At 42.8% G+C, this 16,497-nt stretch overlaps 1 protein-coding gene across 5 annotated transcripts in view; it reads left to right on the plus strand.

Moving 5' to 3' along the window:
• Positions 1-16,497, plus strand: part of LOC107191649 (longitudinals lacking protein, isoforms A/B/D/L) — a 118,917-nt gene that overhangs the window by 32,691 nt on the left and 69,729 nt on the right. For 2 of the 5 annotated variants that reach the window (XM_015580739.1, XM_015580741.1), the window contains exon 7: positions 2,628-3,227. The exons of 2 other annotated variants lie outside the window; for them this stretch is intronic. In XM_015580739.1, the coding sequence (XP_015436225.1) occupies positions 2,628-3,220 (593 nt within the window). In that variant the 3' untranslated portion in view covers positions 3,221-3,227. Of the gene's footprint in view, positions 1-2,627; positions 3,228-16,497 lie in introns of those variants that run through there. One more of the 5 variants, XM_015580740.1, reaches the window with a different exon arrangement.

Genomic DNA, 16,497 nt, shown 5'->3' on the forward strand with positions numbered 1-16,497 from the left:
CCTGACCTCGCACATACGTTTCGACTGCGGGAAAACGCAGAAGTGCGACTGGTGCGACAAAACGTTCTTGCACAGCAGCAGCCTCCGCAAGCACAAGGTTCAATGCTGTATCGTTGAGAACGTATAGATCCACTTCACGGCCCGAACGAAAGAAGACTGACCGCGGTAAACCTGGAAATGGAACGATTGAGGTACGATACGGTGGTCGGTCGAGCGGGTACAAGTCAGTGGAAATAACCGAAACATTGAAAACTGTTTCTGTCCCTGTTCCCACCCAAATAATCATCACCTTCGTTTGTTTATCGTTACTGACTTTCGACCCGTTCGTTCAAGTATGCAGGGCGAAACAAAAGTGTTGTAGGTCCCTGAAATGGGTCATTCGTGAGGTGATTTGGAACAAGTTTTTCCTTAGCAATAATTTTATCCGAGGTTTTGTTTACATTTTTGCTAAGGAAAAATTTGTTCCAAATCACCTCACGAGTGACACATTTCAGGGACCTACAACACTTTTGTTACACCCTGTATAGACTACCGTGTTATCCTCTGTCGCAGACATATTCGATTGGTTACAAATCTATTAACCGAAGTATTTCTTACTGATTGTTTTTTTTTCTTCAGAATTTAAAGTTGAATATTCTGTTAACAATTGAGGTGTCGTTGAGATTTCCTGTATATTTTAGGGTATGATCCAGGCGGTGCACTTGTGTCTGAATGTAAAGAAATAAAATGTACTATTGGACGCCATCTTGTCCCGTTCTTACCCTGATCTCTCACTCATGCAATCATCCCCTTCGTCTCGTGCACGAAATAAACGAGGTACGAAAGCGTTGGTCGTTTTCTGGATCGTTTTAGAAGCAACGGAGGACCCCAATTTTGTTCTGTATTACTTTTCTCTCGTTTAAACGGTTCTCGTCTACGACACACAATGTTCACATCCGCGACAAACACGAAGCGAAAACACGTGTACAACTCTCCTAGTCCTATCTTTCCTATGGGTGTGCGTGTGATCGTCGGCGACACTGATTTTTGCCTGATTAATAATGTTGCAGAGCAATTAGCGGACGACTCGAAAAGAAAGTACAGTTGCCGATACTGTGGCAAGGGTTTCACCCTGTCCGGCCATTTGAAGAGTCACCAGAAGAGTTTCTGCTACTGGAATCCCCGTTCGACCTGCCACGAGCTGCAAAAGAACAGACCGTACGCCTGCGGTCAGTGCGGCGCCTGTTACTCGAAACAGTCGCATCTGATCTTCCACGTGAGACACGACTGCGGTAGGACGCAGAAATGTCCCGTTTGCGAGAAAACCTTTCTTCACAGCAGCAGCCTGCGGAAGCATCGACAACGACCTCCTTGTAGCTTTCAGATCTGCTGAATTTATCCTCTGATATCCGTATGCGAGCAGTTCGTGCGGACCCCCGTGGGCGGCGGCCATTTTGTGCATCGTAAGAGACAGGAGAGGACGGTTATTTTAATTGAAAGTTTGTTAGATGTCAGCAGAAAGCCTATTAATTTATGAAAGATAGAGTAACTTATTTATTTAACCCCAGATTCACTAACCTATTCGTAAAAATGAATAAAACCTCGAATTCGTGATTCTCAGAAATCGACATATTGCCGTCAGTGTTGTCAACACGTGTGCAGGTTGCGTTGAATAATTACCGTCTTAGTTTTTCATTATTTTTAAGTTTGGCTATCATGAATACTTGTAACGTAGGTTTCTATCTCGAGAAAAATTATGTTTTTTTGAAGTATTACTTAAAAAAAAACATAATTTTGGCACACGCGAATGTATTCTCTTTGAAGTGTCAATCGTTCGAGCGACCTCGACCCGTCGATTCCAAATCGTAATACATTCCGTATTCGTGTCCGAGAATTCCACTAAGGACCAAAAAATTCTCCACGTTCCCGTTCGACGCGACAGCTGTTCTATTAAACCATGGAAAATGTCAACGAAATACAAGAAAATTAATAAACCACATCAATCTTCATTTACCTACTCTACACTCTCTCTCATATAATAACTCTGTTCAGTGCGTCTTCTGATGCGCTGCTTGGTATATTTCAGATTCCGTCGTCTCTGTACCCACGGGAACAACCACCCGAAGTCGCCACGCGAAAAAAGAAGAGTCAACATCAACAAAATTCTCACCGCCACGAAGCGTGTTCATTCCATCCACATGTATATCAAGAGAATAAAATAAATATCGCGACGCACGAATTCATCTTTATTTTTCCCTTCGCCATTAAATCTGTACGATTCTAAGCGACTACGATGGGTTCCCCTGGGTTATCTGTGATTTTTTTTCTGTGTATTCTGTAATTTCGCTAGTGAAAGATTTGCCGAATTTAGACCATTGCCTAGGTTGGACAACTATTTTAACTCGTCATGTGTAAGTAATTTCCGCCGTATGATGGACAATACGCGTTGCATTAATGCCATTACCACTATCATACACATATTACGTATCATACCTGCGAAAATTTCTTGCATACTGACAAGTTTCAGTAGCGGTCCAACCCAGGCGATGGTCTAAATTCGGCCACTTTCCCCTATATTGTTCAGTCCTGTATACGTCCATGGCACATCAGGGTTCTGGTGTCAGGAAAATAAATCTCTCTTGTTACAGCAGTGGCGAGAAAACGAGTGACCGTTTCGAGCCATACCGTTGGAAGCCAAGGCCGACTCTCTAGAAGCCGCGGCCGAGCCTCGACTCGCAGCAACTCGTGTGGGAACGTGGTGGACACACGGGTGGATACAAAAAAGCCTCGCGAAACGCACAGCGACAGCGACTCCTCGACGGATGGCGAATGGATCCAGGTCGAGAACAAGGGTCAGACGAAACGTTACATGTGCTGCTATTGCGGGACGACGTTCAAGCACCAGATTCACCTGTCCAAACACGAAAAGCACCATTGCCCGAAGAACGTAGTCAACTACAAGGCGAAAGACTTGCCGTTCGTGTGCCCCGACTGCCAACGTCACTTCAGATTGTCAAAGCTTTTGACTTACCACCAGAAACACGAGTGTCAGAAAACGGTCACCTGCCAATGGTGCAATACGAAGATGACTGGTTCGACGGTAAGCCTGCGACACCTAACTCGCTGCAAAGGGTATTCCACCTCGGGCCAGAAACGGGAGCTCACCATCACTTTGCGCAAGAGAAAGCCTCAAGCGCCGTCGCAGCTTATCTCCACCTCCACCTCGGACAACTCGGACTGAGCTTCCCCGCCCCTCCTTCTTTCTTCGTTTTGTTCTCATCGATATTTTCTGATCGTTTATTTGAGGGTAAATCTCTGGCAAGTACCATCGGGAATGTTAGCCCGTGATTTATTATTAATATTATCTTTAAAGTGGCGGACTATATTAAACCGTTACTCGACTTACTAATGTCGTATTTGTGTCTATTTGTATACGCAGTTATATGTTTTTTTTGATACTTTTTATACTTTATAATTTTCACCTTTTTTTTTCGTTTTGCTCTCATCGATATTTTCTGATCGTTTATTTGAGGGTAAATCTCTGGCAAGTACCATCGGGAGTGTTGGCCCGTGCTTTATTATTAATATTATCTTTAAAGTGGCGGACTATATTAAACCGTTACTCAACTTACTAATGACGTATTTGTGTCTATTTTTGTACGCAGTTATATGTTCTTTTTGGTACTTTTTATACTTTATAATTTTCACCCTTTTTCTTCTGTATCTCAACATTCATTACCATACGTAAGAGATTCGTACTATTTAGTTACGTAACATTTTCTGTCCAGATCATGGAAATATATGACACAGAAAGATTTGTATGCAAATGATTTCTTTCACCCTCGACGAAACGTTCCAATTTTCCACCAGCCTCCTTACTTTCCATAGTTTCCCCGTCGGTTCTTGTACCGAAATCGTTTTCGAAGCAGATGAGAAACCATGTTCGAAAGGCCAGGGTGAGCTTGAAGATGTCTGTCGTGATATTTTCGATTAGTTTTTGCGATCAAACAGGCCCGTGTATAGATCGGTATATTGTGATCCTTTCAAACATAATCTCTAAACACCGTTCAACGAATCTTTAGTATTCATAGTCTTCCACGTACTTGTCGAAAAAAAATATAATTCTTCGATCAGATCAGCGTTGTCAAGAGTAAGTTCTTCACCCCTTCTATAACCTCTTCTAAAACTTAATACTACACCTACAAAGAGTGTTACAACATTGATGATCCAAACTTCGTCTCTTCATAGTACTTACTAACTACAAACAGATAAGTATTAATTAACTATACATGCTTGAGATTAGTATTCTCCAACTACTTCGAAGAAGTTGAAATCTGAATTACTATTTACTTTTATTAACCCTCGGAAGGCGGACGGTTTTAATGGTAACGCAAACAGAAGAAACATGGGTCCATTTAAACCACCGTTGCCAGAAATGCCCCCCTCGAATCAATGAGTTTTGTAAGAGTCCAGGCATCGACGAGGTATGAAAGTAAACTTTTCACCTTAGGGGATTTTAGTGAACTCTACGTTATGAGATCGTTGAATCTATATCAACGCGGCAATATTGGTCCAGAAAAGTGGGCTGCAAAAATACATGGAATGAAATGTCTACTCTACTTTTCTGCCTCGTCGGTGGTGTGGCGATTAATGGTACTAATCTGCGGCAACGTAATGAAGCACGTGTACGCTCACGAGAAAAGTCGACTTCCGCTAGGGGAAAAAGTGGCGTGGGGGAAGGACCTCCTACCACTTAGTATATTTATTTCAAGTACTGAAATAAATGTTAAATCAAATATTAATTTGGCATAAATTTCGTAGGAGGCCCTTCCCCTTCGACACTTTTTCCTCTAAAAGCAGCCGACTGTGCCGCGGATTAGTACCATTAATCGGCACAGGGTGTGCAGGGCGCGTATTGTCTGTCTACTCGGGACAAAACCCCTTAACCTCTACAAAATCCATTGGTTCGAAAGATTCATTTCTGACATCCGGTGGTTTTGAACTCTCGACACGCATCACTCCTTCTGAATGCATTTTTCAACAGATTTCTTTACGAATCATCTTTTCTTTCACTCGAATTAGTAGACACAACTAAAAACTTACATTACTTACTGGAAAGTATTCGAGTCGGATGAAATTCTTCAAAAAAGAAGGTTCCGTTATCGTCGTCCGAGGCGTAATACCCCAAAAACTCGATAACCTTATTAAATCCCATCTTATTTCACCGAGTACTATGAATACCCGAAATTGGAGCCATACCTGAGCGAATTTTACCCGACAGCACACGGCTCACCCGTGCTCACGAAGTACCTACATAGCTCTCCTCGCCGTTAGACGAACACGAAGCATGGGATGATGACAAGTTGTATTTCTATCCGATGTCGCCAGCCACCCGTCGGTTCCCTCTCGGTCCGCTGACACTAACTGTCGACAAACATTTCGATTGTTTTTCTAGATACGATGTACGGCCGGATACACTATCGTACGGACATGGTGGCCGCCGGTGGTTCGATGCAGCAGCCGCAAGCGTATCCGTCCAGAACGGAGAAGGACCCAAAGGACGAGACGTACATGTACATAGATCACGGTGCCGGTTGCCCCCAGGACCAGATACCAACATCGATCCCAAGGACACACTGGCCGGACAGCATGATGGTACACGATCCGACGCCCAGAAAGAAGTTCCATTGTCCACGATGCAACAGCGGTTACACACGTTTGTCCGACATGAAGACCCACTGCCATTTCCAGTGCGGCAAGGAGCCGCGTTACCAGTGCCCGTATTGCACGAAGAAGGCGAAATTCTCGTCGAACATGTACGTCCATGTGCGCAGGATGCACAAGGACGAGAAACTGCAGATCATCGACTTGTACAAGCAACTGTCGAGGGTTCGCTATTAGAGACCATGGGCCCGGTCGAGAAGAAAGGAGAGAAGATAGTCTTCGCAAAAATAAAAAAAAAAAAGAAATAAATAAATACATATCTTTAAGTTGTATTTAGGAACTATTATTATTCAACGGAAGTACCATATTTTAGAGTCTTGATTCGTCTCGAACGTGATAGAGACCCCAGTGTTGTGTAATGTATAAAGCTAGTTACGGAAAGGATTTTTGTAATATCGTTAAGGGATCGGTTTGTCTTGTTAGACCACACGTGTTACACCTTATGGAATGGCCCGAATAAAGGCACTACGACGCAGCTCGCCGCCTCCCAAAACGTCACCCTGCCACCCCCCCCCCTCAAAGCACCCATCATCTTTCTCGTATATACTTCCGTTCGCTTTTGTTCGCATGATTTACTATTTACCCCCATTGGAGATCCACGGGTGAATCTGCAGGTTTTCGACGCGCGAGGATCGAGCGCGTGTTTTCTTTTTCTGTTCATACGTTTCTGCACGGACGATTGTTTGTGTCGTAGAATGAAGAGTATACCCTCACGAAGCGACTCTGGATATTTTTTGTTTTTCTTTTTTTTAGTTCTTGTTCATTTTAAGGCTCCTTTCCGCTTTAGCGGTTCGCAAAAAAAGGTAATATTTAGGAATTTTTTCAAAAGAACGCGAAGATACGATGAAAAAACTTCCTGGTCTTTATTTATTACACATTGAAGTGAATAAAGAAAATGTTTCGTTGGAATATTCGTGCAGCGTGGCAAATTGCAGGTGACGCTGACCGTGTTTATCCAAAATTGCACTGTATAAACGTTGCCCATATCTCGATGCAGGATGGTACCGAAATCAAAATTTCAAACAGTTCATGGAATGTTACTCCAACGTCGAAAAAATAAAATGGCCACAATTGGTACCAGTTTTAACAAAGACATACGAAAAAAAGGAGGAAATTTTACGCATACCAGTGTAAATAACAAAAGAATTTATGCTTCAAAATTTCCAATAAAAGGTCACGCGATAGCTGATTGGAATTACAAAAAGAAGCCACAAGAATTTAAAAAATCGGTTCATAACTTTTTATGTCTAATCTCAGATCAACACGATTAACGTCATCTACAATCCAAGAAATCTTGAAAGAAAAATTTCTTTTATTCACTTAAATGTATAATAAATAAAGGCCAGGAAGCTTTTTTTTTTGCTGTATCATTAAAAATTCCTAACTTGTCACTGGTTTTTCGTCCCTCTAAAGGGGAAAGGTGCCTTAAGAGACAGCTCGTCCGGATCTCGGATTCCATTGACCGTCGGCGATTCGATGTTTGCAGGTGTGAAATGTTTCGCCTCGACCAGGCTGCTGTTGCACGCGGGACAGCGGAGCCGATTTTACAGGGGTTACGTAACGAGCACCATCAACCGGTATCCGTGCGGCAATTGCACGAGCGTTTTCAGACAGAAACGAAGCCTGCACACGCATCTACGGTACGAGTGCGGTCAACCGCCCCGGTTCAAGTGCCCGTACTGCGAGCTGCTCTCGAAGAAGTCGTCGAACATACAGAAACACATCCGCCGGAAACACGAGGGCAGCGTGGTCTACGTGCAGGACATTTATCGGCATCCGAACATCACGGTTTAAGCGTTATTTCTCGAATTCTCTCTGTCGTTTAATCGCGGTTTCCTGTGTGTCCTGTGGCAATAAAAACGATAATTACGAGAACCAGAGACATTTTTCCCTTCGTGTCGTGGTTCCCCCATAAGTAAACTTTTTCTGAGCACTGGTGGTAAATATTTAGAATAAAGAAGCCACCTCCGATTTGGGTGGTTTTTTAAATATGTTGTCAAGGTCGTTAGTAGTATTGTGAAGGTTTTAGTTGGGGGTTGACTTTTGTAAAAATGTTTAGTATCGTACTTTAGTAGTATTGGTGAGTAAAATGAATGATGACCTTGACCTTGAGATATGTTCTTAAAGTCACCCTTTTGAGTGATCTTCAGAAAGTTTCACTTATCAAATGATGTTTATTAAAAAGTTGTCAAGAGAACAATGATACCTCTTTCTTGGACTGCCTCGAACCAATTCTGAATGATTTTTGTTTTAACTGTGTCCCAACTTTGAAGCGTTATACTAATCGGACTTGGTTAGAGACAGTTCAAGAAAAAACTTTTTTATAAACGGAAACCCCCAACTGAAACCTTTACAATCCTTCTCAAGTTGATGACCTTGACAGAATATTACAAAATTATCGAACTAGGAGGTGCCATCCTTATTGTACATATTCACCGTTTCTTTGAGATCGGCTGATGGTGAAAAAAAGTGGACTACTGTCGATCGACGTGTGATGTTCATGTAACTGCCGACACGTTTCTGTTGACTGTCTATCGGGCAATGGGTGAAGTTAGAAGGGATTCTTCTGACACACTAATTTTCGTTTTGCAGGTTACGATACGTGGCACAGTCACGCGTCGTGAAACATCGTCCCACGAGACTCGTTCGCGGAAGGATGTCCTGCGGTCGACTGCTCCACATAAAACACAACGCACCACGAATCGTCGTTGTCGTCCAAGTTGTACACGAGACTTTCGTTTGTTTCCTTGTCAAATAAAGACGTATTTACGCAAAATGGAAGTTTTGCATACATCTCCTGGTCTTCTATGACTTTGTCCCTCCTCGATAATACGAACAGACACGGGTTCTTCTCTCCCGTGGACCAACCGTCTTCTTCTTCTTTGGCTAACAATTGTCTACCCTCGCCCATTTAAGGGGGCATTCCCACTCAGAGGCGTCACTTTTAAGCGATTTTTAGAACTAAGAATTGTAAAGGAATTTATAATTCTTCTTATATGTTTGTTCACATTTCAAGAAACTATAGGAAAATTTTTGTGCAATTATCTCTTATATTAATAAAGTTATTACGTATTTTTTTGCAGCGTGTCGTTCCGAAAGGCTGCCACGCACGTCGTTGTGGTCATCGGAAAAAAGAATCAAAGATAATCTACATAAAGGTGGCTGTATTGTGAACTACTATGAAGCTGAACAATTTTTCAATAAAATGGCAGCCATGGAAAGCAAAAATTAATTAAATTTGCAACTTCAGGCGATAAAAAGAAACTATTGCAGATATTAACATAATAGTAGTTCGCAAGTTAAAGAGACGTCTATTTTCTATGTATGTCAAAGCTGAAGTACATTGGTTAACTGATTATTGTGATATCGTGGCAGTCAATTTGGAAAACATGGTTTCAAGAAAGACTCGTTTACTCGTGCAACGGTGCACCGTTCTCTTAAAAACGTTATAATTTCGCATATCGCATTGGGAACACATTTTCAAGGTACTATACTTTAAGAAAATACAATGTAAAAATTGATTTTTGTATCCCTCCGAATGGGAATATCCTCTTAAAGTCACGATACACGCTCTCCGACCGTTCTGGGTCGATCCAAGTGAATTTTCACTCGCACGTAACGGAGATTTATGCTTTCAGCTTTCAGATGTTTCACGATGGATCGTGGCCAGCTCACCCGTCGAATGTTCGCCTGCCCGAATTGCTCGGGGGCGTTTAAGAAAATGAAAGGCCTACGGGAACATTTGAAGTACCAGTGTGGTCGGCCACCGAGATACCAATGCCCGTATTGTAACCATTGCACCAGATTGATATCGAACCTGTACAAACACGTGAGACGACGGCATCCCGGGGAATCGGTGTGGTGCATCGATCTGAAACGCGAGAAAACGTTATTATAGTTTCATTTTCCTTGTGCGTTTGTCGGACGTTTTCGTGGCGATGATGGTGTGAACTATTATACAGAGGATGAACCACGAAACGTGATCAGCTTAGATTATTCTACTGCTAACTGTGTTCGATCGAAAATTGGTTTTGGCTAGTAGACTAAAAGCAGAAATCAATGAAAACTTAAGATTTTGTAACTATTACGGTCGAATTTTAAATGATAATAATAAACGTTTGACACATGAAAATGACATTTGTTAATATTTGTACTTTTTCGTAATTTAGTTTAAATTTAGTAGAAAGAATGACAGATTTTTTCTGATAAATGAATATTTCCAATCAGTGGCGGGAAAATTGTTTGAATATGAAACAAGGAATTAATAACTTAATTTATTCGTTTTTGTATATAATGTTCGGTCACTGGTACGTGTTTGTTTACTGGTGCATCCACCTTATGGTTCAAGAATATCGTTAAGATAATTGTACCAAATTTTGTTGTCAACCCTTTTATTCCAGAGTTTCCAAGATCACCTTCAGCTTTTTACAAATAAACCTACAATTTTTAGCGGATCCTTGGATGAATTTGGCAAGCATCGTAACAAATAATTTTTGTTTGCTTCTATATCTAGAAACATTAAGAAAATATCATTTACCTTCATTAAAACGATGTTCAAAAAATGATGTCCATCAGCTGCAATTTTATTTATGACCTCTTAATTGATACTTAAGTTTCGACACTAATTTTCGATCGAACAGCCAGCAGTAGCAATAATCTAAACTCACCAGTTTGGTGGTCCACCCTTTATACGTCCGACGATGAACAATCATCACCGACGATATTGGCGTCTATCCAAAGAGATCGAAATAAATAAGATTTTCCAAAAATTCTCAGTTATTTATTTTTTTTCTAAATAAAACAATTACGAAGAACCTTGTATCGCTTCACGATTCGTATTCTCGTATGCAGGAGCCTCCAAGATTTCGAATTCCTTTTCTTGGGAGCAGATTGGATCCATAGATCGGTCACCCAGCTCCTTTTCGTGCCTTTCGCTTCGAGACAAGATGTTCACAGGTGGTCGAACCTGCAGAGGCCACCCGAATCACAGGATCACGTCCAATTTCCCAGGTTTAGGTGTGCTCACTGTGATTACAAATAGAAGAGAATGTCGAACCATAAATCGTGTACACACATACACACACGTTTGTAGAGAGACGAAATAAAAACATTGATCCTTCATAAACTACCGACGTTGATGTGCGTACCGAAGACAATTATTCCCTAGAGATCGATGTTCCTAACTCCCGTGTTCGTTCATAGATCATTAACACAGCCCCCAACTGTCTCCTCGATATTTTATTCACTGAATCGTACAGTATTCTCCTGATATATATGCTCCTTACACTGACATGATATTTATAACTAGAATCACACAGCGATTCTCTGTTCTTGGACAGCTGGCAAGGATGAACCTGATACAGCTGGTGAGGGTCTTGATCGATCCCAGAGATGGGCGAACGGTAGCTAAAAGTTTCAAATAACGAATGTACTATAAAATGTATACAGAGTACTGTATACTTTTTACCTCAAACTATCCTGCAAGTCCAACCTTCTCAGCTTCCCTCGACACAGTTCTTTCGAAATTGGTGTTTTATCGAGGGACGACATATACCAAGAGAATACTTACAATACCCATAGATAACCGGCAAACCGATCGTGTTTCCTGGCCACGTTTCCACGGACTCTGACGAGTTCCAACCATTTTCTTGCAGATCTGGAACACCTGGGCGGCTTCAAGATACCGTGCTCAGCGATACCACGTGGCCAAGAGCCGAATGACCAGTCGAGATTCCCGTGCCCGAAGTGCCCGAGCAGCTTCAACCGGAAGAACAATCTCTACTCCCACCTGAAGTTCGAGTGCGGCCAATTGCCACGGTTCGGATGCCCGTATTGCGATTACGCGTCGAAGAAATCGTCCAACATCCGAGCGCACGTGCGCCGGAAACACTACGGCTACATAGTCAACGTGATCGACGTGTCACGCGACAGTTTCGGCGAGACCACAGTGGAAGATCTGAACGCCGCCGCGAAGATCGAGCAAGCATTTTAACATTCCCGTTGTTTCTTTAATCACGTCCACGTTCAATCGTTCGTAGATCCGTCTGTTTAGATCCTCGAGAAAGTAAAAACAAAAAAAAAAAAAAACAAAAAAAAACACGAAAGTACATAATTCGGTTCCGTGTCGCACCCTAGCCGACAGTAATGCTGCAACGAGCAACGCGTTTCAAAACGTGTGTTTTTCTCCGTGTTCGGTTGGTCGAATAATAAAGCAATCAAGCTGTCTCACACCAGCAACAACTACCTTTATTTTATCCTCTTCGGAAGATATCCCCACACCCACTTAAACTAGTTTATAAAGAGAACACACGTCGACGATCTTGTATATAATGCATCCTGACACACGGAGAGAGACACTATTGGGATATCGACAACCGAAGAAGGTTTTACCAGACAGAAAAAGAAAAGGTTCATTTCCGCGTCAAGATACGCGAACTTTTTGTTACTCTCCGTCTCTAGATTGATAAGGGGATTACGAGAGTTCTCTGACATGGGTGTCGTGTGTTTGCGTCTGTTGCAGGGTTGAATTACTGCGTCTACGGGGCCGTGCCGTCGCAGAATTTCGTTCTTCAGCACGGCACCACCGCCGCTGTACCGATGGTCCCGTCCAACGATACCTCGCGAACAATCCCACGGAAGTTCCCGTGCTCGAATTGCACCAGCGTGTTCAGCCGTAAGGGCGGTTTGACGTATCATCAGAAGTTCGAGTGCGGTCAGAAGCCACGCTTCAACTGTCCGTACTGCACCTATCGTGCCAGACACATCTCGAACGCCCGTAGACACGTGCGGAAGTGTCATCCCGGAAGAGAGGTGTACACCGTCGATCTTTGCCAGCTGATGCAGCAGAACGTCTGAAACCCAAGGACCCCCTCGCGGAAGACTCGACGCGTTTCGATCGTCCCCCTTTCGAAGAATCACCTGTTCCACCTCGGGCGCAAAGACTCTCGACCTGGAAGAATCTCCTTGGGACACGGATGCGTGTTTCACGACCCACGTTTGTGTCGTCTGCTCGAAGAATCGTCGACGCTCCGACTAGAAGAACGGTAGAGACACGATACTTCTCGAGGGGGGAAGACTGCTCGAATCGTACGTCACGAATTGGACTCTGCGGTTTTGATCGATCCTTGGTTGTACACCGACGAGCAAACTCGGCTTCCACTAGGGGGAAAAAGTAGTGTTGGGAAAGAGCCTCCTACCATGCTCATACCACTTGGTATTGGAAGTTACTGGAATTTATACCAAATTTATATTCGGTTTAACATTTATTTCAGTATTTGAAATAATTTTATCAAAAGGTAGCAGGCCCTAAACCCTACGTTACTTTTTCCCTTAGCGGATTGCAAATTTTAGGGTAGTTTTATACTCACGCTAAGCAGTGTGTATAACCGTGATAAAAAAGTGAAAAAGTTCTGAAATGGTAATTCTAAAATAATTCGGGAATGAAAGGGTTGATACACCATACAGCTTAATAAAATTCCACGAAATTCAATCTTATCAGACGGGACATAGTAAATCCCTTGAGAAAATATAATTAAGTGCTGCTTATACGATACCAAGGAAAGAAAAATGGAAAATGTCTGTCCAATTATTTTTATAAATTATTCGGAAGCATCGATTGTACCACGAAAGGGCACGTAGAATCGTACGATTGGAACAATCTTCCCTCGTTCACAGTATTCGTCGCGCACGAGTTCAACGTCTAGGGGGTTGAACGCCATTTTCTTTCTTTCCAGGCGTTCATTGTCTCTTTCCACCTACCATCGATCTCGGTCGACAGCAGCTACAATGGAAGAGGTCTATCCCCCGTGTTCGCCAACACAACCTGAAGACTACCGTCAGTGCCAAACTGCCGTCTCCGTTCCCCACGAATCGCATTCGTTCCTTGTTCTCGCGCATTCCAAACGGACTCCGATAACTCTGATTTCTATTCTTGAAAAAGAATAAAAAAAAAAGACGCGATGGACTGGTATCCCGTGTCGTTTCTAGAATCCAATGTGTACAGTGTGTCGATAAATCGTTTATTTCGATAGAGTCGTACCGATAACGTTGTTCAAATTCCTAGCAGAGTTGTTCGTGGCTACCAAGGACCTAGAGTCTGCAGACGTGTTCACAAACTTGCAGTTCCGCCATGTTCGACGTTCTCCGAAATCTACGAAGATACAAAAAGAAACGAAACTCTGTACTTAACGTACGAGATCGGCCAGATCTGCTTTTTAAATATACAAAAGTTCAATCCACGTGCCTTCGGTTGAATTACACCCAACAAAACCACACAATGAATCCTCTATCTCCATCTCCGTTCATGAATTTCTACCTTTTTCTTTTTTTTCTCTTTTCAATCTAGCGATCGACGAACTGAACGAAGGAATGTCATCAAAAAAATAAACAAATAAAAAAGATTCGTTCTTACGAAAACAATCACATCGAATCGATTTCCACGTTGCCTCGATTGACGAAACTTCTGTTTCGTTTCTGTTTCAGAATTTCCTCTACCGGGTGACTTCATCTGCGTCACCCAGCCGATCGTCAAAAAACGTCGTAGTCAGCCGAAAGTCACCGCAGCCGTTTCTGGCGAGAAACGAAAATTTCCCTGTCCATCCTGCCCGAGCGTCTTCAGTCACAAGAACAATCTCTGTTATCATTCGAAGTTCGAGTGCGGCCAATTGCCACGGTTCAGTTGTCCTTATTGTCCACACAGAACGAGACACGTGTCGAACGTGAGAGCGCACGTGCGCAGACGACATCCTGGGAACAGCGTGTACGCGATCGATGTCTGTAAAGTTTTGGACAATAATACGGAAAACTTTGGACTTCCCGTTAAAGACGATCGTTATCTTCAGTGAGCAATTCGTGCCGAATTTCCTTACGAAGGATCATTTTTTTCCGTAAGAAGGCGAACAATCTTAAAAAATCGAATCGACATGGGACAAAAAGTTCGTTTGATTTTAACAGCTAGATTATTGATATCGTAGAAACCTAGAAACGGTCCCATACTATTTAGTAAGATAGTATTCCGACGAGGTCACGAGAAAGTATATGTTCCTGACATCGGTGAACCGAACGAATTAATTTTTCGTAGCCCAGTCTAGTCCCAGCGAAGGGTACGAGTTATTCTGACATTTGGTTCGATACCTCGAACATTTTCTCAGTGCATTCTACAACGAGACATCGTCAAATACAGATTAATAAACCGAGACTAGCGTAAGATGCAGCAATGCCATAAATCAAATTCCGTTTGTATATCTCCAGGAAGTCTGCGGAGACATCTATGTCGCGTTGCCCCGTTTTTTGTATTTTTAATAAAGAACCAACCACTCCGTTTCGAATTAATAACACCATTTACTAATTATAACCGAGATGGAACTTGTAACAGAAGATAATAAATATGAACGGTAATTGTACGAGCCATGGATCGTCACGGATCAACGTTATCTTTAATAAATATATCCTCTCCCACAAAAGAAAAAAAAAAAAAGAACTAACCCTATTCTCCAGGAACACGATTTATCCTCTAACGATTTCGAAACTCCAGTCCTCGATTACTGGAATCGTAGATCGGCCGAGTACAGATCCGTGTGAATTAACCGTAAGAATCGTCTGCATTTTCCAGAGAAGCTACTGAATCACGTCGACGTGAGTTACGTCTGGAACGGTGTGGTCCGTAGTATGCCGCACCCTCAGCAGCAACCGGGTCAAAAGCACATCTGCCCGAAGTGCGGCCGGCCGTTCAACTGGCGCTATAATCTTCGACACCATTTGAAGTACGCCTGCGGACAGTCGCCGCGATTCAACTGTCCGTATTGTCCTTACAGGACGAAGCACACGTCGAACGTGCGGGCCCACGTTCGCAGAAAGCACCCCAACAGGGAGGTCTACGTCATCGATCTACTGAGCGGCCAACAGTGAACCTTCAGTCGATCCCCATGTATTTTCCCGCGGAAATTAGAGAAACACGATCCTTGAATAAAAAAAAAAAAGAAAAGAAAGAAAACAAGGTCTTCCTCGACCCGTCCTCTAGAACCACTTTAGCATGCATGCTCTTGACTGTAACCCTTTTTTGTAGCGAGAAAACAACGATGAAACCTGAGGATACAGGGGTTGACACACGTTAGTATTAAGCGAGAGATCGACGTATAAATCGGATCGATATATAACTTCCTCTACTTTGCCTTCCGTACGTTCTTCCTTTCTGACTACGGTTAGGTTCCGCGTGGCGTGTGCATGCCGGAGAGGTTTAGATTGCGCAGGGTGGTCGAATTTGACGGAATAATCTTGTATCGGTTGCACGTGTCCCTTTAATGAATTTTTCCACGTCGAATTTTTTATTGAGAGACATTGTATCATTTGGAGAAAATGTGTCATAATTTCATCTAGGACTTATCCTCTAATTCCGTGAAACGATCAAAGGAACTTCGAATATTATGTCGACCACCCTGTACAAGATACCACTCAAGAGCGAAATATACTCTTTCGATCCGGAATCGGGAATGTCGTAGAATTCGCGACAACCAGCCGCAAGGAATTTATGTAATCGATCGTATTAAAAAAAAAAAACCAACAGAGAAAAAGAAACGGAGAAGTGAACGAACGAATTGTCGTTTTTTTCAGAGCCCACTTACCTACCGGCGTATCACAGGATCAAGAACGCCTATTGGTCCTATCCCCAAAGAACGTTCGCGAGGACGGAGGTACAACAGGCGCAGAAATTCCCGTGCGGGAACTGTCGAAGCGTGTTTAGCAGGAAATACAACCTCCAGTACCATTTGAAGTTCGAGTGCGGACAATCGCCGAGGT

This window comes from Dufourea novaeangliae, unplaced genomic scaffold, assembly GCF_001272555.1.
Source record: "Dufourea novaeangliae isolate 0120121106 unplaced genomic scaffold, ASM127255v1 scaffold228, whole genome shotgun sequence".
NCBI classification, from domain to species: domain Eukaryota; kingdom Metazoa; phylum Arthropoda; class Insecta; order Hymenoptera; family Halictidae; genus Dufourea; species Dufourea novaeangliae.